Source organism: Lynx canadensis, chromosome B1 (assembly GCF_007474595.2).
Source record: "Lynx canadensis isolate LIC74 chromosome B1, mLynCan4.pri.v2, whole genome shotgun sequence".
NCBI classification, from domain to species: domain Eukaryota; kingdom Metazoa; phylum Chordata; class Mammalia; order Carnivora; family Felidae; genus Lynx; species Lynx canadensis.
Window position 1 is genome coordinate 87,135,897 of NC_044306.2, and position 24,221 is coordinate 87,160,117.

The window sequence follows — 24,221 nt, forward strand, 5'->3', positions numbered from 1 at the left end:
ATAATAGACATAGATTTATAAATCGGTGGGAAAGGATGGGCTATCAATCAATTATATTAAGATAGTTGGCTTTTTACATAGGAAAAAAAAAAGTAAGAGGATACTTCACACCCTCGTTTTATTGTTTCAATTGATCTATTCCTTTCTATCCTTTTTATGTATACGACAATCACATCTCCCTTCCTCATAAGCATTGACTTTAATTTGATCAAGCCATATTTTGTAACATTGTGTATATCCTATTGTACATATTTAACATTTATATAAATGGTATTATGTATCTGTTTGCTACATTTTTTAGTAAGTACTGTTCTTAATATCCATGCATGTTGCTTTGTGTATATGTAATATGTTGCCACACAATACTCCAGGATAGATACCCATTACATTTTACCTTTATAAGTTAACCAGTAACGGATACCCATCACTCCTTACTTGTATCAGCTATTGTTGCATAGCAAACCAACCCCAAATTTATTGGCCTGAAACAAGAACTAGTTATGGATTTTCCTGAGACTGTGGGTTAGCTATGTGGTTCTGCTGAGATGGCTGGACTTACTTACCTATTTGTGGTCATCTGTGGCTCATTTGGGAGCTTACTGGTCTTCTATTTTTTCTGCTTATCTCACATTTTTTTCTTTTCTTATAATGTCGGTAAAGAACTCTAATATGTTGAAGAGTAGTGATACTAATTGGCATCCCTGTTTTGTTCCTAATCTTGAAGGGAGTGTAGCTAAAGTTGTAATCTAAAGTGTAATGTTTGTTGTAGGTTTTAGTGTATAAAGAATTCCCATCTGTGCTTTTGGTTTTATTTTTGTATTAGTTATACATAAATATGGAGTCTTATCCAATGCTTTTTCTGCATTTTTTGGTAAGTTACAATTTTTCTCCTTTAATCTTTCGATGTGGTCAGTTAACTGATGGATTCTCCATGCTCTGTTTTAAGTTTAGGACTTTTCACAAATAATATGGAGAGGAGGTTGTGGACTACATTTTAATTTCTCTACTACTTACTATTCATTTTTTCTTTATATAATTTATACAGTTTCTTTATATAATTCATCCACATTTAAGCTTAACATACAATTGTTTAGAATACTGATTTCTTATTTTCTATATCTATTGTACTTATGGTTATTTCTCCCATTTTGTTTTATATTTGCAACTTCTTTTCTTGATGACTCTTGCTGAGGTCTATTTTATTAATCTTTTCAAAACCATCTTTTGGTTTTGTGAATCTTTTCTGTTTTTTAAAATTACTGTTCTCTATTTCATTTTTCCTACTCTTTTTTATGTCTTTCCTTCTGTTTCTTTGGTTTTGTTCTGTTGACTTTTCCATCTTTATGAGTTGAATGCTTAGCTTATTTTTAAACCTTTTCATCTCCTGACCTCTGAAGTACTGTTTTAGCTATGCCACACCTAGTTTGACATGTTATATTTTAATTGTAATTCATTTCTAAATATTTCTTAAGTTCTTTATGATTTCCTTTTTATTCCAGGGACTATTTAACATACATTAAAACACATATTAATTTTACTACATCAAAATGTAAAGTTTTTATAGGACAAAGGATACTATAGACCAACCAAATTAAAAGTCAAACAGCAGGTTGGCAGAAGATATTTGCAACACATATCTGAATTATTATCTATGATATGTTGACATTCTATACCTCATTAAGACAAAAAGTATCCTAGAAAAATGACAATGGATATGACTAGGCAATTTATAGGGGGCCAGTAAGTATATGAAAAAGTATCCCCAGTACTTATTAAGTATATGCAAATTAATACAACAATGAAAATTTTCTTGTCACCCAATAGACTTTTTAAAGTCTGATTATATCTTGTATTGACAAGAATTTGAGAAAAATGGAAACTTTTACCACATCACTGATGGGATTTTAGACTTGCATAGATACTTCGGATAGAGTAACATATAAAATTAAAAATGTACTTATTCTATTCTATAAAAATTCTATTTGTAGGTATATACAGTGAACTAACTCTAGCGTACATGTTTTTTTTTAATGTTTAGTTTTGAGAGAGAGGGAGAGAGACAGAGAGTGCAAGCCAGGGAGGGGCAGAGAGAGGGAGACAGAATCAGAAGCAGGCTCCAGGCTCTGAGCTGTCAGCACAGAGCCCGATGTGGGGCTTGAACCCACGAACCATGAGATCATAACCTGAGCCGAAGTCGAATGTCCAACAGACTGAGCCACCCAGACACCCCTAGCATACGTGTTTAGATAAGAATTTTTTGCAGCATTGTTCATTAAAGTGAAAATGGAAATAAATTTATTTGCCTACCAGTAGATAATTTGATGAATAAAATGGGGTAAATTCATGCATTGGAATATTTTGCAGCATCTAAAAAGCATAGCAATATTTATTTATGCCGGCATGGATAGAATGTAAATCTTGAATGAAAAAAAGTAAATTTTAGAATGGTGTATATAGAATAATGTCATTTATGTACCCAAAGCATGCAAAATAATAGTATAAATTATTCTGGGACAGACACACACACACACACACACACACACACACACACACAAATGTAAAAAATAGACTAGAAGAATATACATAAAACTTAATGATAGTGGTTTCTTTGGAAATGAAATGGTGAATGAGAACTGAGAGTAGGCCTGAAAGATGTTATCTTACCCTGTAATGTGTTATTTCTTAGGGGGGAAAAAAGCATCTTCAGGCATAAATAACAAAATGTTAACAGTTGTTGTTCTGGATGTTGGAAAGATAAATGTTTGTTACATTATGTTTTATAATTTCACGTAGGTTTTGAATCCTTCTCAAAAATTGTATAATACATGAATACCTAAACTAGGATCATAGATGATGCAGATTTCTAGCCTGGGAAGATGGTAATGTTGTTGATAGGAGATTTGTAGATAAAAGATCTTTAGGGGCGCTTGGGTGGCTCAGTTGGTTAAGCGTCCATCTGACTCTTGATTTCAGCTCAGGTCATGATCTCACAGTTTGTGAGTTCGAGCCCTGTGTCCAGCTCTGTTCTGATAGTGTGGAGGAGCCTGTTTGGGATTCTGTTTCTCCTTCTCTCTCTCTCTGCCTCCCTGCCCCACCTCTCTCAAAATAAATAAATATTAAAAAAAAAAAAAAGACCTTTAGGTACCAGTGGGTTAGCCCAATAAAGATGTTTACCATAACATTGGAAATTAGAGCCTAGAGCTAAAAAAAATAATAAGTCAGGCCTTGAGATACTGATTTTTGATCAGTAGAGAAATAATATTGAAAACACTAGTGTTGGATGGGTAATAACATTCTTGAGAGAGTGAAGAATGAAGAGAGAAGATGGTTAAGGATCACACTTTGGGAGGACAGCCACCTTTAAGGGTTGTGGAGAAATGGGTGAAATCAACTGAAAAGAAACAAATAGGAAAAAAAACAAAGCCAGGCAGTTAATTCTCATGAAAATCAAACGAAGGGAAGGATTTCATTAAGGGGTGGCCAATAATGTCATTCGTTTGGAGGACTAAGAGGAGTTGGCTGGGTTTGGCAATTAAAAGCTCAGTGTTGACCTCTGAGGAATTTTTTGGTAGGTAGCACGCAGAAGCTGTATTGTGAGAGGGGAAGAAATTAGTTAATCCGAATATTCCTTTTGGAATCACTCAAGATAGAATTTAACCTAGAGTTGCAATAGATCTTAGTTAAGAACTCCGTTGTTAATTTTTTCATAAACATGCTAAATGGGAATTATGTATTAGCTCTTAGAAAGTTTCATAAGAATTGAAAAAGATTTTTACAGAGTATTCAAGATTCTACAAATTCTTTAATGATAATAAAGAACCCAAACCCTTGAAATCAGCTGTCATAAATGTTATCTGAAATACAGAGATCGTTAACTATTTAAACTCATTTTGCAGGGTGTCCTGTACATATGGGCACTTAATAAATGCTATTTGGAAAGAGTTGTTTCTCTAATATCCATTAGAAAAAACCAGCTACAATAATCAATTGACGGTCTTTTAGGAGTGGCTTCTAAGAATCCGAAGCTGTGTGTCACCCAGTGTAAACTATAGAGTGTAGAGACAGTAAGCTCAAGGAAGAGTCGGGCCCGGGAATAACTTAAGTAAAATGCAGAAAACCTAAACCAAACCATCCGCCTTCAAAACGGTACATACTGAGTCCTTACTCACTGTAGGGTTTTCGTGGTCCTTAAATGGATACGGCAAGATAATTTATGATGAAATAACTGTTAGGAGTCATAGATTTCTTTGAGAGTCTAAAAATAGCCATGACTCTTCTCCTTAGAAAAATGCACATTGTCCTAACAAAATTTTGCCTTTGTGAACCCCTCATTAAAAATGTATGCTTTATGAAGGCTTTTATACATATAAATAATTTAACTTTCCTGGGTGATAGTTAAAAATGTAGTATATACTCACTCTTCCCTAATTTCATGTATAAGCAATTTTGTACATCATACTGTCTCTAAGGACTTCACCATTAGTGGGAGTTCTATGTGAATTAGGAAGGCTTAATTCTTTTCTTTTGTTAATATAACGTAGTGTTACCAGGTGTGATAATAGGTACCTATGATAGAAACTTGCTCAAAGTAAGTGCTAGATAATTCTTTGTTGAATAAATGAATATGTGACTTTGAGTTCAAACGCCTTCATTTTAATAATACTTTATGGATGTTTATTTATTTATTTTGAGAGAGAGACAGAGCGTGAGCAGGGGAGGGGCAGAGAGAGAGGGAGACAGAGGATCTGAAGTGGACTCTGTGCTGACAGCATAGAGCCTGATGCGGGACTCAAATTCTCCAGCCAAACTGTGAGATCACGACCTTAGCTGAAGTCAGATGTTTAACCGACTGAGCTGCCCAAGGGCCTGGGTAGTTTTTAAGGTTAAGGATTGGGGAGTGGCTTATTTGCATGGTTCTAGCTCAGGGATTTTCGTGAGGCTGCAGTCCCCTGAAGGCTTGATTAGGGCTGGGGGGTAGGGGGGAGGGGTCTGTCTTCTAGATAGCTCAGACACAAGACTGTTGGCAAGATGCCCTGTTTTCTTGCCTGAAAGGCCTCTCTGCATAGTTACTTGAGTGTACTTATAACATGGTGGTTGGCTTCCTTGGAGAGAGTGACCCAAGAGGAAGAGATCAAGCAGACAGTTTCTGAAGTTCTGCATCATCACTTGAGTTTTATGCTATTTGTTATAAGTGAGTCATTAAGTCCAGCCCACACACAAAGGGAGAGGGGAATTAGGTTCCACCTTTTGAAGGGAGGAATATAAACTAATTTTCAGACAAGAAAGAAAATGGACAGGTACTAAATGCATTGTAACAGATAAGAAGGCCTTGTTACTTTGGTGCTTGGGTAGCGTTTGAGAGTAAGGGCTCTTAGAGTCAGTGTTTGGGTTCAAATCCTGGCCCTGCCTCCCATTAACTCGATGACCTTGCTCACGGAACCTTAGATTCCACATCTATAAAATGAGCACAATGGTAATATACATTTCACAGAAATGTAGAGAGGAATATGTGAAAAAAGCAAAGGTAAAGCATTTAGCATAGTAGCTTTTATTTCAGAGTCCGGAGTGCTGACCATTACACCATGGAACCACTAGCTTTTATTTCAGTAAGAGTTAGCTATTTATCAGGGGCCTGGGTGGCTCAGTTGGTTAAGCATCCAACTTCAGCTCAGGTCATGATGTCCTTGGTTGTGAGTTCAAGCCCTGCAGCAGGCTGTCAGGCTCTGTGCTGACAACTTACAGCTTGGAGCCTGGAGCCTGCTTTAGATTCTGTCCCCTCCCCCCCGCCCCCCAATATAAAAAATAAACATTAAAAATTTTTTCCAAAAAGTTAGCTATTTATCTTTTTTCCCTTGCTAATATAGAGCAGTAAGTTTAGTGTAGGAGATACCTTTCTGTAATGTTATTAGCAGAATGTGAATTTGCTCTAAAGTGTCTACCATGCTAACCTATCTATTCTTACTCAGTTTTTTATTCTGCTTATTAATACCTGCTTAATCTTGAAGACTTGAGAAATGCAGATGAATGTGTGTGAATGTGTGTGTATACTATATACGTATACATATTATATATACATACATTCACATGTACTACATGGTTTGGGTCATATTGTGTGGAACAAATACATATGTAATTAAATCTTGGCACATTTATATTTTTACTATTTTACTGTGTTGTTAAAAATTCTTCAAACGTGACTCAGTTGGTTAGGTATCTGGCTCTTGATTTCGGCTCAGGTTATGATCTCATGGTTTATGAGTCCAAGCCCTGCAACAGGCTCCGAGCTGACAGTGTGGAGAGCCTGCTTGGGATTCTGTCTCTTTCCCTCTCTCTGCCCCTCCTGTGCACGTTCTCTGTCTCTCTCTGTCTCTCTCTCAAAATAAGTAAACTTAAAAAAAAAAGTACTAAATTTTAAAAAGAAAATAATAAAAAAAGAAAAAAGAAAAAACAAATGGACCAAAAATAGTTAAGTGTTGGCCAAGATGTGGAGAAACTAGAACCTTCATACAGTGCTGGTTTGGAAATGTAAAATGGTACAGTCACCAGGAAAAACAGCTTGACAATTCCTTAAAAAAAAAAAAAAATTCTTCATATCATTTTTAATGGAGCAATCAATCCATTGAGTGTCTTCCATTTCTTCAGGCTAGGCCCTGGAAATGAAACTCCTGGGTCAGAATACATGAACCTCTTTTAGATTCTTGATATATAATGCCACACTGCTTTCCTGAAAGTTTGTACCAATTTATATTTCCAGCAGCAGCTTTTCCTTACTTGCTATTTCCAATATAGTATTTTTAGTTTGCAAAAAATATTGGTGGCTCTTGAAAGTCTGGTTTCAGTAGCAAGGCAGAATTGCATTAAAGCCCAAGGAATTGTGTTTTTACAAGAACTTTAAATATGTAGTAATACTTTCCAGTCTTTCTGAATTGATTTCTGTTATTACACACACACACACACACACACACAGGAATACTGTGAAGTATTAGGTAGGAATAGATACAGCTTCTCTTCTCTTGGAACTTAAAATATAAGGCGAGGTAAATACATATAATTAAGATGTACAAAGAGTAAAATACACGCTATTGACTTCTTAAGATATATCTCAGGATGCAAATCGTGAGGTAAAAGTTATATATCATACTTCAAACTGACTCTTCTGTTGTGTATTCCTCTTTGAGCCCAAGTTAACCTGTTGCCTCCAGAAAAAATAAGCTTCTCTTTCTTTTTAAATACATGAAAAACTACTGATTGATAGGAGTAGACATTCAAATTTATTATCAATTTCAGTGATTTCCCTAAAGCCAGGAATTGCTTCTTGGTTTTCCTTATCATCCCCCACCTGGAAACTGTCTCAGTTTAAGATGCTGCTTATCAGTAGATGATCCTTGTTTTAAATTGACTAGAGATTTAAAAAGCTACCACTCATATAGTCCCTTTTGTCCAACAGGTGAAAGTTTACCTAATGCAAGAAAGATCCTTATTGAGTTTAAGGGGAGTTGTACTCTGGAAATGGCATATAAGTTCTTTTATGGGAGGGTGGGTATCATGGTGGAAGGGCTAGGACAAAGCTCCAAGAGAATAAATGAGTATATAAATGGAAAAAAAAAAAAAAAAGTCATGGGCTATGTAAGTCTATTCTAAAATTGCACTGACATGTTGGGCAAACTTTTGCCAAATATTGCATTAATATTACCACTGGAAAACTTTTTTTCCCCTTGGATTATCAGCACAGTTCATTCAATTCAGATCATAAAAATTGTACCTTAAATTTGTAACTGCCAAATTTTTTTTTGGTGTGTATTTAGCCAATACTTATTGAGCACTTACTCTGTAGGAGGCACTGTTTTATGTAAATTTTATGTAGAAACAACTTCAGGGCAACATTTTGTTTCAAACTTAGGTTCTGAAATTTTGAAACCAGGGAAGCATTTTTTGTTGTTGTTTTAATGAAGATTCATCTGAGTCATTTTATTGGTTTGATTTTGTGTTGTCAATAAATTTAAAATCACTAAATGGCAATTTATCTCGCTCTTCTATTGTATTTTAGCATGTACTTATTTGTTTCTATGAAAAAGATTTTTAAAAGTAGATGATACAAATGAATACGTTTGTTTCCATATGAACCAAACAGAAATGAAAGGGTAAGAAGAGAATTTCATGACTAGCAAATTGGGGAAGGATAATCTAATCTCCCAGAGGTTGGCAAATTCTGTTGTTTACTAATAAATACCTGTTTAGACTGCTGTAGAGGAAAAAAGACGAAGCCAGCCTCTTAAAGTAGTTGTAAACTACTTAACTTTCCAAGTAAAGCTTTTAGAATATTTTGTAGGTATGCCTTTTTTGTTGTTGGTATTCCTGTTTTAAAGTGTAGCTTTTTGAAGTGGACGGGTTACATGTTGCATAAGCTTTGAAACGGCCAAAACAAGTTAAATAGCCACCTTTATTTACAGCTGTTGGACTAGGTATTAGATCTCTTCCAGGAAGAAAATTTGATTAATGGCTTTTTTCCAAAGTGGGGACAATTGCAGACTTTTCTTCCGCAGAGCGTGAAATGTGCCTCTTCCTGCCGAGGGGCCTTGTCCTAGCCGCGGCTACCGGGGCGGTTTCCAGCCTCAGGTGTCTCTCGCCGTGGGCCGGCGGCCGCTCTCCGGGGCGGGCGTCCGGGACTTCCTGTCTGAACGCGGGGCGGAAGGATCGCGTTGCCAGCCGAGGCGGCCGCCGCCGCCGCCGCCGCCGCCCCTGCCGTTAGGTGGTGGGGTTTCTCAGCCCCGCGGCGGGAGGCGGGCCGGCCTCGGCTTCCTGTCGGAGGACGCGCAAGGATCCGGGCGTCTGAGTGTGTGCGAGTGCGTGAGTGTGTGTCGGTCGCACGGCGTGTATCTCCGGCCGTGGGTTCCGCCTCCTCCCCTGCTGCCGCTGCTCACGGTGTAAGTCAATGTGAAGCAGCAGCTCCAGCCCCGGGATAAACATGGCGACGTCTCTGCATGAGGGACCCACGAACCAGCTGGATCTGCTCATCCGGGCTGGTAAGGACAGGGAACTTTTCTCCTGTGCATCGGTGCAGCAGGAGAGGGGGTGCACAGAAGGCGGGGTGACTCCCCTGTGGCGGTCAGTGCAGGGGGTTCAGTGTCCACCTCAGTCACCGGGGCGGCCGGGGGAAAGGGGGGTAGTGAATGAAGTAATGGAGGCGACGAATCAGGAAGTGATCACCTTGGAGAGTAACCTGCCTCGAATCTGGCGCTGTCGCTTCAGGGTGTGTTCGGCGAGCAGCGGCAGCAGCTGCCGGGCGGAGCGCTGGCAGCGGGTGCCGGAGAACCGAGCCGCAGTTAAGTTGGGGACTCGGGGGCGGACGAGTTGTGCGCTTCACCCCAGTTGCTGAGGAACCAGGAAGTGAGTGAGGCTGTTGTCTCTCGGCTGCGCCTGCCACGCTGTCTGGCCGGAGAGGCCGCTACTGCCCGCGGTCGGGGGCGGCGGGCTTCTCCGGTGAACGCTCGCCACCCCCGCTCCGTTCTCCTTTGAGACTTGGTCCACAAATCCGTGACTTCCGCGTGGACGATGCAGCCCCGGGCCACGTCCGGTAGACCGATACCCGCCAAAAAAATGCTCTGCCCCTCCTCTTCACGTCCCCACCTTGTGCAGTCTCAGGAGTAACGGTTCTGGAAAGGGTCACTGAATAATGTGGAATAGCCCGGGTTGATGTTGCTCTCAGGGGCCCGCCTCCCTTTCCTCATTTAATGGGTGGCTGTGAAGAAGTAGGCTTATGCCCCTTCCCTCGTGGGTTGTTTTTTTAGGGGTAAGAATGGGAAGGACACGGAATATATTTTGTACCCCTGACCTGGACGGTTGAGGCATCAGAGAAGAACGGTTATTTTTGTAAACAGTGGGTGAATGTGAAGGAGTGGGGCGGGCGAGAGGGAGTCTTGGCCCTAGGGAAGTCTCAGCACGGAATTGCCCCCTTTTCCCCTCCCCCCCAAACCTCCCACCATAGCGGAAGCGCCTCGGAGAGGACAGAACGGGCGGGATTGACAGGCCTTTGGTTCCAATCTGCTCTCTAAGATGTTCCAAATAAGAACGTTGATTTCTGGGGGCGGGACTCTGGGCCCGCGCTGGGCCAATGAAGATTGGGCGGGAGTGAAGCTGACAATGTACGCATGGAATTGGAGGGAAGAGGAGTGTAAACACGGAAGTGGCCGCGGGGGTGGGGGATGTGCAGCGCCACTGCTGCAGCGGAAGGGCACGGACTTAAGTTACATAGAAAAAGCAGCTTTACTTAATAGCAGACAGCGCAGTGAGGGCCCTGAATCGATGTAGCAGTGCTTGAATATTATTTACTTATGCTAACAACAAAGCATACATATTTCTTTTCCCCGGGTTCTGTTTCATATCGCCAGCTATGGGAGTTGGAAGATGGGAAATACCAAAGACTAATGTTGCAAAAAGATGTTACCCTTTGAGAGTGTGAAATTAGTAGTTCGGATGGGGAGAATCATGAACATAAATGCGTATCTCTAAATTTAACGGAAGGGCTTTAAGTTGAAATAAAGTCTTGAATAATATAACTGTATTGTATAACACATAAGTGACTAGCCTTTTATTCTGTAAGATGTAATACACATATCAAAAGTCCCAAAGAAAAATCACAGTTTACTGCGTGATGATTAAAACATATTTGACAGTTATTTTCTTGTAAGAGCAAGAACCTAAGTATCAGTAAATAAGAGGCAGAGTACAGCGAGAACTTGGTTCCTTTTCTGTATGTTCAGTCCATTAATAATATGAAGGAATGGAATTTTAGGCCTCATGTTACTGGTACTAACAATACCTGTAATTGTGGGGGTCAGTGATATTTCTGTGAGAAACATTTCGAGAAATGTTTTCAGTGATTGTGAACATACCAGGAGAACGGTAGCATAGCCCCCACAGAATTTGGAAAAACATTGTTAATGTTAGAGGGCTTAATTTTCCCAGTGGAAGGTATTTCTTTCATAAGCTTTTGGAATTAGCGAAGCTGAACGAGACCTGTAGATATTTTGTTTGGAGTGGAAACATATAGGCAGTCTGCAATTTGAAAACACAAGTTTTATCTCCTTTGATAAGAGGTTTTTAAGTTATATGTTGTTTTCTAGTCTTACTGCATTTCTTTAGTATTTATGAATCTTACAATTGAAGTTTCCTTGTGAGTATAATATTCTGTAAAGAATATGTTTTACATATAATTGTTTTCAGATTATTTCCTCAATAATTTTCACGTAATCTGAAGCTCTTTTACAAGCTCTGTTTTAGAAGGAAACTTGAGATAGGTTTGCTGATTTACCCAAGGATTATTCAGTGAGTTAAAAGTTGGGGAGGAAACGTGACCCATAAAATGAAGAATCATGGATCTAAATTAATAAAAATTTAGATTGCTGCCAATTTCCAGTGATGTTGGCGGAGTAATGTTTGTGAAGTTTGTATTTGTAAAACAGAATGATACTTTTTTATTCCCTTGGGGGAAGTCATCGGGTGTTAGACATAATTCTTCCTCATAAAGATTTTACAGTCTAATTGGGGAGACAGATGTAAATCTATGCAATACATAAATGTTAATGCTATAATAGGTTGATGATTAGTGTATAATAACTGATACTAATGAAAACTTGTAGAAGGAGGTAAGCTTTAAGTTGAATATTGTTAGCAAAACTGTTGTTTCTAAGTTTATAAAGCACTTAATATTACCACTACTATATTATTATATGTTAAGGTACTGAGGATACACTTTTGCTTTTCCTCCTTTTGAAGTTATCAACTTTAGCTATCAACTTCAGCTTTAGTTATTACCATTTATGCTGTCAGAGGAGTTTGAGTTAAGAATGAAATAAATAAGCTTACTTATTAAAAATCACTTTTATTTTAACATAGAAAATATTTTTGTGGTAAAGACTTGACACACTTTATAAAACTTTCATTTACAGTGTGATGTATGAGAAAGAGCCTTGACCCTGAAGTCAGGAGATGAAGATCTGCATCTCACTGTCACTAACCTAATTGTGTGCTAGTGACTTGACTTCTCTAAGGCTTCACTTTCTGTAAGAGAACAAGACTGACTAGGGGATCTTTAATAATTTTTAAAGCTCTAAAATTATAAGTGGTTCAAATATTTAATGGACAGTGAAGGATTTTTTTGGGATTTTTTTTACATTACACCATGTGAATGAATATGTCTGTAAGGTCATTACATAACTGGGTTAATTTCTGCTAGCCAGTCTTTGTGCCACATTGGAACTTGAGGCCAGGTCTTTATGTTGAATGAGACTATAATATAGTTTAGGCTTATTTTTATGTATACATACATACATACATACATAGTATGTATATATACACATAAACGTATATAGCTAATTATAGGAAAAATGAATGTTACTTTCTTAACATTTATGTGAAAGCACTGGGTGTGTATGGTCTATAGACTTTCTGGAAGATTTTCAATTTAAAATATTCTACCTTCTATACTTCCCTTGACTTGTTTCTACTTGTTTTAAGAAATTGAGAATTAAGAAATTGGAATTGAGAGATAAGGTCACCAGAACTTTTGCTCTACTTTAATGCTGTTAATAAATGGGGGGGGGGCAGGAAGGGGGGGGTTCTTGAAATTTAGCTTAAGTATTTTCACTGACAAAACAAATCTGTCTAGTTTGTCAAAGGTCATTGTGAAATTTGAACTTGAAAATCATTTCCAGTTTACTGTAAATTGAAATATCTGGTATCAATCTTGAAAAGATCAATTTGGAAACAATTTAGGATGTGAAAAACTGAAGCATGTGTTAAAATAAACCTGGAAAAATGGCATTCATTAAAAAATTTTTATTTGGAAATGTGTTTAAGAAATTACTCTTCAGAATTCATTGCAGCATAAGTACTAAAATTCATATAAAAACTGAGTTGAAGAGTAACATCAATGTTTAAGTACTCAACCAGGATAATTTAACATAAAATCTTTAGAAACATGTGGTTGGTTGAAAAGGGCAGGCAGGAGAATGTTCTTGATAATTATTTAAACTCCCTGTGTTAATCTATAGCTTAAATGTTCATAGGGATGCAAAGAAGTATTTGTGAAAAACTTGCTAAGTCCTTTATGTGTAAGTGGACAAAATGCTGTTGTACTTACGGAAAATAGAATATAATTTTTCATCTATACACACTAGAAGCTAAAAGTTACAGAAACACTAAGATAGAATTTGGATATTATGTTTGGCAACAAATTACAGTTGCAGTTCTTAAAAACTGAAATCTCTTATCTGAGGATCTGGGGAGTAACTAGGCTCAGGGAGTCTGTGAGGTCAAAATTGTTTTCATAATAATGCTAAGACATTTGCCTTTTCACTTTCACAAGTGTTCAGAGTTTTCTAGAGGCTATGTGACTTGATATCACAACAAATTGAATGAAGAAGCAAATATGAATTCAACTGTGTTTCTATCATGTATTAACAAAAAGTTGCTACAATGTAAAATAAAGCTACTTACTGATTTTTGTTTGTGATAGAAAATCTGTTTTCATAAAAATATAAGTATTGGGTTTATTATTTTCAATGAACTTATAAATATTGTAATGTCTTCTTAATTTCAATTTCAAATAGAATAATATCTAAAAATAGGACTTGTATAGGGGCACCTGGGTGGCTCAGTGAATTAAGCAATTGACTTGGGTTCAGGTCACGATCTGATGGTCTGAGTTCGAGCCCCGCATCCGGCTCTGTGCTGACAGCTCAGAGCCTAGAGCCTGTTTTGGAGTCTGTGTATTCCTATCGCTCTGCCCCCCTCCCCCATAAATAGTAAAAAAAAAAAAATTTTTATAAAATAAAAAAATTCATAAAAATAGAGGACTTATATAAACAAAATCTCTTTGTGGTCTTCAGTAGTTCGAGTATAAAAGTTTCCCTGACCAAAAAGTTTGAGAATAGCTGTGTTACAGTTTTATTTAGTCCGCACTTTTCAGTACCATAGCCACTAGCCATATACGGCCATTGAGTACTTGAAATGTGACTGAGAAACTGAATTTTTAATTTTTTTAAATTTTAACTAATTTAAACAAACTGTGGAAAACTTTTATATTGATTTCGTGTTGAAATGACAATATATTGAATATACTGGGTTAAATGAAAGGCATTAATTTCAGTTTTACTTTTTAAAAGCTGGCTGCAGGAATTTAAAAACTAAACGTGCCTCATGTTAAGTTTTCATCAAGTAGCTCTATTTTACAAAAATAATTTTAGTTCTTTTTCCCTTTTAAACTTTTAAATTGTAACTATAGTAATTAGAAAGTCAAAGAGGAACAAGAAAAGATGGAGTGTCCCAAAATTTTTACCTTTCCCCCCCTTTTTATTGCATTCCTTTTTATTCTTCACTCACCTGTTGACACCTTGGGGCATTAGGAGATAAGCTGTAGTAAGTCAGGTGCACACTTGAGTGATGACCTTGTAATACTAGTTTATGGTCTTGCTTGTAGGGGCATACTACTATCATTTAAGGAAATGTTGTTGTTGTTTTTTCCCATTGCTCTCAAATTAAGTTGCTGTTAATTTTTATTTTTGACCTTAAGAACTTTCTTATGAACTAGATCCATTGCCAGCATTCTCTTCTGCAAAGCTGAGAGGTATGTCTCTTGTCAGACTTAATTACCAAGTTTGGTATTTTGTAACAGCTGTTGAGTGAGTCTGGAGTACTCTGCCATACAAACACCAGTTGATTAGAAAGCTGGAAATGAAACAAGACTCTTACCAATACTAAAGGAGGGCATAAAAAAGCAAATTTGATTTTGGCACAATGATTAAAGTTGAAATTGTTTTGAAGTTTATTTGATACATTTATTTCTTCAAGAGGGATTAACCAGCAACACCACCTACTAGTCTTAAGTAGAAAATGATACCTTTCAGATTACTTTTGTCTTCATTGTTTCAATTTTTAAAATGTGTTGCTTATTTTTTCCCTCCCATTAATTTCATACACAGGTCTAGAAAGATGCCAGTAAATCAAGTTTTAAGTAAGAGATAAGGAGTTTTCAGCCCTTGCATGTAGTTTGGTTATTTGCTTACTTTGATTGTACAACACTGTTAAATTCATGTTTATCCTTAAGAATTGTGCATAATTCTAGTTTAAATTGTATTTGAATTACTGAGCTGAACCAAAGGAATTGAAAGGTTTTAAAAATTACAGAAACTTGAATAAGAGAAATATTTATTTTTTTAAGTTTATTTTATTTATTTTGAGAGAGAAAACAGGGAAGGGAGGGAGGGAGGGAGAGAGAGAGAGAGAGAGAGACAGACAGACAGACAGACAGAGACAGAGAGAGAAAGAAAGGAATCCCAAGCAGGCTGCTATCAGTACAGAGCCCTACACAGGGCTCAAGCCCATGAACTGGGAGCTCATGACCTGAGCTTAACCGACTGAGCCACCCAGGCACCCTGAGAAATATTTCTTAAATTTCTTTTATCAGAAACTACTTACAGACTTGTATCAACAAAAGAAAATTAAATTAAAAGGAGATAGTGCTTTCTTTTACAAAATGGTTAAGTATTCTTGGATACTGATGGGTACAATATTGCAAATTGATCTAAGCATGAGCTCCTAGTGCTTAGGGTTATTTCAGTTAATAAAAATGACAAAAGGTAAAATTAGTAAGCATCAAAAAAAAAAAAAAAAGAAATCAGTGTTCTACTTAATAAGCTGTTAGTTTACAGAGTAACTTTATTTTGTACTTTTCTTTAGTTTTGAAATATTTTATTTTCATTTATGTTTTTGATACTACCATTTATGTTTCTAAACTCTTAGTATAAGCTTCATGAGGCCAGAGATCTATTCACACTTGTATTTCAGATTTGTGGCACAGGATCTGGCTATGATAAGTGCTCAAGAACCATTTGTTGACAGAACACAGAGTATTAGATCTTCTCTTTGATAATTCATAAAGAACATCTGCATTTTTTATATTCTTATCCTAAATTTAAAATATGAATTGGTAAATTTAATTCTTAAAGTTTGTTATGTAATGTTTTACTCTGTAAATGTAAAATATTTCTGGGAAATAATATGTTGAATTTGGGGGAGACGGGAGTTTGAGGTCAGAAATAGCAACATGACTAACATGAAATGTGCCTCAAACTGCATTAAAACTCAGAGCAGCACTATATGTAACCATTAGGCACATTTCATTGTTTATAACTGAAAACATTAAACATTGGGTAAAATTCTGTTTATTGTCAAGTGCTTCGAAGCTGTCATTTTAATATGGTAAGGTTTTTAGGGTGTGTCTTAATACAATTACATAAGGAATTAGTTTACCCAGGATAGTTTATTAATAGCACATAAGACAACACCTAAATTGCAACACAAGCAGACTCTAAAGAGAATGTAGTTCCTAGAATAAATTTTAAAAGCCTGAGAAATTGCTTTCCAAGGTTCTTTAATACATGTGAGTGTTGGGGGAGGCACTTTGAAAAAACTACTTGAGAATGGTAATATATTTTATACTTACTAAGTTTCTTAAAGTTGAGCTGGGACTGATTGAATCCTTTGCTTCAGTGAAGCTGCAGATAAAGAGTAAGCAGGGTCACCTAAAGATAGATTTACTTAGAGGTTTGGCTGCCTCTCTGGAACTGTTTAGCTTTGAGCAGATTTCCATAAATGGAAAGAGCAACTGGAGAGACTCAGTACCTTGCTTGAGAGTGTGGATGATGTGCAACAGGTGGTAAAACAGTCGCTGGATTTTTTTTTTTCCTTTAAATAAATGCTCTCCAAATGACTACTGTTTAAGGCTAAAGCTTTAGCATTTGGTGAATTTTGAGATTAAGTGAATTTTTTTTTTTCAATTCAGAGTTTCCTGAAAACAGTTTTAAAAGATTCATATCTTTAGTGTGTAGAATGTATGGCTCTGTCATATGGTTTATGCAGTTTATACAAATATTTCGTTTCAGTTTTTCTATAGGACATACTGAGAAAAATCTATCAAATTAGAAACTGTTGCATATTCATGTTTCAGAAGCTCTTACCAAGTAGAATATTCAACATTTTAAGTCAGGGTGTTAAATTAATATGTCATTAATGCAAGTTTGTGCTTTGAATGGCCAATTTCCCTGTGAGGTCTGTGGGTTGTTTTTAACTTTAATATATAAAAGAAATACTTGCATGTCTGTTGTATTTAAAGTCTATATTGGAAATTATAGCAGATATAAAGATGAATTAAGATAGCCCTCCTGACCTCAGGGAACATATAATCTTATAGGAGTGGTAAGAAATTATCATTTATTAAATACTTATCTATATGCCAGGTACTGTACATGTTTTTTATGGGTATTGCACGTCACTTAATTCTCACACCTATATGAGGTAAGTAATACACCTGTTTTGTGAAAGAGGAAACTGAGCTAGTCTAGGGTAACATATAAGTGGCAGAACCCAAGCTGTTGGACTTGAAAGCCCAAATGATTGCTGTATTATGTTTTACTGTTTCACAGGTATTTCAGTCAGCAAAGCAGACAGTGCTAAAAAAGAGTTACAGAAGGTGGCAGAATTAGAAAAGGCTTCATGGGAAAACAAACGCAGAAACTTTATTATTTTTTTTAATGTTTGTTTATTTTTGAGAGAGACAGACAGAATGTGAGTGGGTTAGGGTGAGAGAGTGAGGGAGACACAGAATCCGAAGCAGGCTCCAGTCTCTGAGCCGTCAGCACAGAGCCCAACATGGGGCTCGAACTCACAAGCTGTGAGATCGTGACCTGAGCCAAAGTCAGACGCTCAGCCAACTGAGCCACCCAGGCGCCCCACAAACACAGAAACGTTAAAGACAAATTTATTGGGTAAAACCCAGAAAAGCTCAGTGAAGTCCTGAAGAAGAGACAAGGTTATTGGGAAGAAAGTTCCTAGTGTTCTGGTGCTATGTTAGAGTACTCACCTAGGAGGGTCTGTAAGAAACCAATTCATTAAACTAATGTAGAAATGTGTGTTTCCCACTGATTCTGCAAGGTATCTCCCCTGATTTCAGTAGCAGTATGTCAAGATACAGAATTGACTTCCCCAATTGTTAAACTACAACTATCCACCCCCCTACCCCCAAGTTAGTTTTGTTCTAAAGTTGATATAAGATTCAGATTTCAAGGGTCTGTCCTTGTTTTCCTTTCGATAAGATTCAGAAACTTCTTGGTAATTTCTAATCATTCTCAATAGTTGCTTTATAATTCAACACTTATTTTGTAAAGTATAGATACCAGATTGTTTTTTTAAATTATTTGTGTAAATAATTTATATGGACTAATATGTATCAATGACTTATTTATTCATATGAGAGTGAATTTGTTTCTCATAGACTAATATGTTTTAGTTTAGTAATGTATTCAGTATATTTTTAATTGAGTAGAACTTATTTTCCCCCTAGTGGAAGCATCAGTTCATAGCAGTAATGCACACTGTACAGATAAGACCATTGAAGCTGCTGAAGCCCTGCTTCATATGGAATCTCCTACCTGCTTAAGGGATTCAAGAAGTCCTGGTATGTGAATTGTTCTGTTTTATATAAAACATGTCACATCACTCCACGTATCTAAAATAAAAGTTTCTTCTGTTTTTGTCTTTAATTAAAAAAAATGTGTTTTTATTTTGAGAGAGTGAGTGAGCAAGCAGGGAGCTGGAGAGGGGCAGAGGGAGGGAGAGAATCCCAAGAGTGCTCCATGCTGTCAGTGTGGAGCCTGACGCAGGGCTTGAACCCACGAACTGCGAGATCGTGATCTGAGCCAAAACCAAGAGTCGGTGGCTTAACTGACTAGGACACCCAGGTGCCCTGAAAGTTTCTTCTTAAATACATGGGGGTTGTTGTTGTCCTCAAGGTTTATTATGCACGAATACCTGTGACAGCAATAATTGATCTTTGTCAAAGTTCCCAAGACTTAAATACTTGAAATACTTGATTTTTATAATAAATGATACAGAAAATGCCCACTATAGACAGATAAATGTTCGTTAAGTTTTTACCTCTCCTGTCATGTCTTATTTTCCTAGTTCTGGGTAAATTAGAAACCTTTGTAGTCCTTAAGGGAATGGCACATGGGGTGGTGGAGTTGCCTCCCAAGACTGCTTTCTATCCTTTCTTCAGTGATAAATAGGCAGTAGCTCCAGGGAACCATCAGAGGTGGAAAGAGGAGATGGAGCTTCCACCATTTCCCTATACTCCCTCAGGCTACAAGTTTCTTTTTCTTTTGGTCCCGTTTTTTCTTTAAGACTGCCTTTGAGAGTCGTTTTGTCTTCCAGTTTTAATGTCCAAGTGTTAATTTGACTTAATACAATGATATTGGCCTTTCTTATTATAGGGATTTATAATAAATCCTAAGAGCAAATGTCCTTTTTCATAATTGGAATCCCATGTATTATTTAGAGATGTGAGAAAAAAGTTAGGGCATGCTGGTCAATGTATTGATCCACAATAGTATGTATTAACTGTCTCCTAATTGAAATAGAAATGTCCTATTCTGATTATTCATGCACATGGAAAGGAAACCAGAGCAACATTACTGTAATAGAACACTGAATGGCAGTCTGTATGTATTGGTTTAATGACTCAAAACATCAGGACTGTTACATTAAATAAAATTTTAAATACTGAAAGATGATATTAATTGGGCTGTAATGAGGTTTTCCTTTTCTTCATATTTTGAAATGATCTGTAAGTGCTTTCTTTTCACTGCAGACACATTTATTAAATGGTTTTTAAAATATTTTTGTAACATTTTATTTTTGAGAGAGAAGAGAGCACAAGTGGGGGAGGGGCAGAGAGAGGGAGACAGACAACCTGAAGCAGGCTCTGCACTGTAAGCACAGAGCACGATGTGGGGCTTGATCTCAAGACCCGTGAGATCATGACCAGAGTCAAAATCAAGAGTTGACCGCTTAACTGACTGAGCCACCCAGGCGTCCCTTTATTAAATGTTTTTAATTTTATACCATGTGCATGTATTACCTAGTTAGAGCATAATGATGGGTACCAGGAAGGAAAGTAATTATTAAAGAACTCACTATTATATTATACTATTATTTTATTTTCAGATGTTTTCCCAATTGTCAAAATAATTCAAAGTCTTCTACAGTAAGCTCGAAAGCATGTAAAAATGTGAAGAAGGGGGGTGACCTCGTATGATCCCCACCTTTTTACCACCTTACCTTCAGCCTGATTTTCTTTGCATTTATTTCCTTACGTACTTGAGATCATATTGCATATTCAGCAAATTAACTTCAGGCATTTATCCTGTTTTGATGAATTGTTAATAAGTCTCACCTCTATCAAATATTGAATTGTCCGCATTAAAAAGTGTTAATGGGGGTGGGAAATTTTAATTTTTCAACTTTTCTTTATAGTGGAAGTGTTTGTCCCTCCTTGTGTATCAACTCCAGAATTTATCCATGCTGCTATGAGGCCAGATGTCATTACAGAAACTGTAGTGGAGGTGTCAACTGAAGAATCCGAACCAATGGATACCTCTCCTATTCCCACATCACCAGACAGCCATGAACCAATGAAAAAGAAAAAAGGTAGAGTAGTATATTTATAAATTTCTGGAAAAGTGGGTGAAATTTTTTCTGGTATTTTTTTTCCCACATCAAGGGACATAGGAAATATATGCTGTAGATTTAAGATTGAAGTTATCTTTAACTAGATATTCTCAAAGAATCAACAAATTGAGATTAAAGTAGTGTTTTAACATATTCATACTGTTCAAAAGGAGTGTGTATTTGAGCTGTAAAGTAAGTTGCCTGCAAATAACAAGTGTTGGAAAATGGAAGATCAGAGATTCACTGCCTATTTGCTTTCTGTTTTTAAAAAAACATTTTTTATTTTCTCTATTTTTAATCTTATGTTCCCCTCTTTTGTGGGAATTAAAATAGAAAGCCCAATGCTATTTACCTTCTGTCTTAAAACACCAAGATTGCCAGTAAGGACTTTTAAGTGGAATAAACTCACCAATGGATAAAGAGCCTTTCTACTTACTATTTGACTCCTGCTGAAACTTCTTTTGACCTGATCTCAGTGGGTGAGGCACAAAGCCCCAGCACACCTCCAGCATCCCTAAGGGATGTGCAGCAACTGGGTCCTTTTCTTTCCTCTTCGGTCCAAAGGTAAAACTTGAAAAAAATGAAAAATCTGTATAAATGGGTACTCATCTAATTCCATTTTCTTCTGCATCTCTTCACATTTTAGAGTAGAAAAAAACAAAGGCAAAAGTAAGAAAAACTTGTGTTAGAAATAATGGTAGCTTTTTCATCTATTAGAGGTATTTCAAATTGCTGTGGTATTTATAGGTCTGTGCTCATTACTGTGAGGGACACAGTGAAGAATAAGATTGAGTACCTTCAGTCCTGTGTTACATGTAGATTACATGTATCTTGCGAGAGCTATGAATGAGAGAGGATTTAGAAAGAATTATTTCCTGCTGTAAATGTTTAAAAACAAAAGACATACATATAAATAGCCCTGTTTACCTACCTTCCCATTGTACCTTGGCTGGCTGTATTCACATGGGAGCTATTATTACAAAATACTTAAGGAATTTTTGGATTTAAAAGAAGATGGAAAAGACCATGAAAAATGGGATCATTTAGGGAACCAAAATGTGGTATGATATAAACCAGGAAATAATTTGCCAATTTAACACTAATTTTACATATTTGAAAATAGATGGTCTTAATGACCATTTAAAAGATAAATAATGTATTTGTAAATATATATACCTTGTATTTTGTGCTTAAGTTCATTTGGGACATACAGAGTTAGGTAGGGTTTTTTTTTTTTTTTTTTTTTTAAGTTTATTTGTTTTGAGAGAGAGAGCACGTGCACGCACATGAGTGGGGGGGAGGGACAGAGAGAGAGGGAGAGAGAGAATCCCAAGCATGCGGTGCTCTGTCAGCGCAGAGCTGGACACACGGGGATCAGTCTCACAAACCCATGAGATCATGACCTGTGCCGAAATCAAGTCGGATGCCTAACCAAGTGAGCCAGCCAGATGCCCCAATTAGGTTGTTTTTTAATAACAGATCCTTCTGATATACTAATGTGTGTTATGAATCTCCAAGAGACGACTACATGCAATTCTAAAAATTAATTTGGAGAACCTTGTTTTCTACTGATGAATAAACTATTTCTTAAGGAGTATGATTTCACAAATACTACTTTATATGAAAACAAATTAAGCCTTTTTGGGCTTTTTAAATTATTTATTTTTAAGTAAACTCCACACCCAGCATGGAGCCCAACATGGAGTTTGACTCATGACCCTGAGATTGAGACCTGGGCTGAGATCAAGAGTCGGATGCTTAACCGACTAAGGCACCCAGGCCGCATCCCTGGGCTAACGTTTTGATTAAGGAAGTTGGTTTTGTTTTTTTTGTTTTGTTTGTTTTTGCTTGAGACTTATTACTGATTGATTTATACATCTAAACATTATTTAAATTGAAAAATTAATCTCTGTTCTAATAAGGAGACCAGTGAACTTTCCATTTTAATTTTTGTCAGAGCATACTTCTTATTTATTAGTTTTACCTGATGAATTCTAGAATATAAAAGCTATGTAGTTTGAAATAAAATACTTTAATTTAGGTCTCTATTTAGCTCTAAATATCCTTGCTAATGAAGAACAGAGTGACATCAGAAATCCCAGATGTATGACAGTCACCAAATTAGTAATATAATCTGTAAATATAGTATGCTTGGCTACTCCCAGCCTTTGTGGAGGCTTCCCCCTCATTTGCCAGAATTCTTCTGTCAGTGCTAAGGATTGGAAACAATGCATTTCAGCCTTACACGTTTTAGTATAAAGTGCAGCTCTTGCTTTTCTTTCTGTTCACGGTGGATGCTAGTCTGTCTGAGAGAGCCTTATGGCAGAAGTGAGAAGCAAAAGGAAGGGCACCCTTATTAGACACACTAAATAATTATTTGGAAGGTTTTTTTTTATCCTTATAATGTACCTACACGTTGAGGTGGGGAAATCTGGACACATATGCTTAAATTCTGGTGAATTGATTGGCTCAGAGCAATAGAGTGTTTAAAATAACACTTTTTACTTTTCCTCATTTGAGCTGAAAGGGCTTCGCAGATTACCACATCCTCTGCAATAGGTAGGTAAAGCTTTTTCTAACAATCCTGTAGAACAGAAAAAAGTTAATACTAGAATTCGTTTCCATTGCTACATTATTGGAAGAGGTTAGCAAATTGAGGCTCTGACCATATAAATAATAGGTTGGTAGTACCTGATTTGCCATATACACTGAAATTACTGCCAACTAACTGCTGTAATCTGAAATTGCAGAAGTGCTTTTAATGGTCATTTTAAATGCAGTTTTTATATACACTGCAGTATATTAATACACAAATTAGTCAATTTCATGAATAATGTGTTCTCACAGAGTCTGCTGATCATGCTTCTGTTTTTCTTGTTTTCACTGTATGGTTTCAATCTTATTTTTTCAGTTGGCCGTAAACCAAAGACCCAGCAATCACCAATTTCCAATGGGTCTCCTGAGTTAGGTATAAAGAAGAAACCCAGAGAAGGCAAAGGTAATTTGGGGAGGGCTGTTTTGGAGGTGAGATGATTTTTTTTTTTTTTCAGTCGACATTTCTGCATTTGTAAGAAAATTATTTCTAGTACAAGCGGAAGTACAGTCTTTGGTAGTAGTTCTTAATCAGGGATGTATGAGCATCACCTGGGGAGCTTTTTTAATTTGTACCCAGTCCCTACCCCACTGAAATTCTGTAGCCTGAGATAGGCTATGGGGGAGTAAAAGGCAGTAGGTAGGCATTTATGTTTGGGAAAGGTTGTCTTAAGTGCAGTCTTTGAGGGAGAGAGAATCCCAAACAGACTCTGCATCCTCAGCACAGAGCCCAGTGCAGGGCTCAAACTCGCGAACCGTGAGCTCACGACCTGAGCCGAAATCAAGAGTCGGAGCTTAACTGACTGAGCCACTCAGGTGCCCCTTAAGTGCAGTCTTATGCACACCCTTCTTTTTTTTTTTTAAATTTTTTTTTTTCAACGTTTATTTATTTTTGGGACAGAGAGAGACAGAGCATGAACAGGGGAGGGGCAGAGAGAGAGGGAGACACAGAATGGGAAACAGGCTCCAGGCTCTGAGCCATCAGCCCAGAGCCCGACGCGGGGCTCGAACTCACGGACCGCGAGATCGTGACCTGGCTGAAGTCGGACGCTTAACCGACTGCG

The 24,221-nt window shown here is 37.1% G+C and overlaps 1 protein-coding gene across 12 annotated transcripts in view; it reads left to right on the forward strand.

Moving 5' to 3' along the window:
• The window catches only part of ELF2 (E74 like ETS transcription factor 2), a 94,526-nt gene that overhangs the window by 62,694 nt on the left and 7,611 nt on the right, over nt 1-24,221 (forward strand). For 2 of the 12 annotated variants that reach the window (XM_030313041.1, XM_030313051.1), the window contains 4 exons: nt 18,401-18,514; nt 20,371-20,544; nt 23,086-23,124; nt 23,477-23,563. In XM_030313041.1, coding sequence (XP_030168901.1) covers nt 18,401-18,514; nt 20,371-20,544; nt 23,086-23,124; nt 23,477-23,563 — 414 coding nt within the window. Of the gene's footprint in view, nt 1-6,430; nt 9,024-18,400; nt 18,515-20,370; nt 20,545-23,085; nt 23,125-23,476; nt 23,564-24,221 lie in introns of those variants that run through there. The other 10 variants (XM_030313047.1, XM_030313042.1, XM_030313048.1 and 7 more) reach the window with 10 other exon arrangements.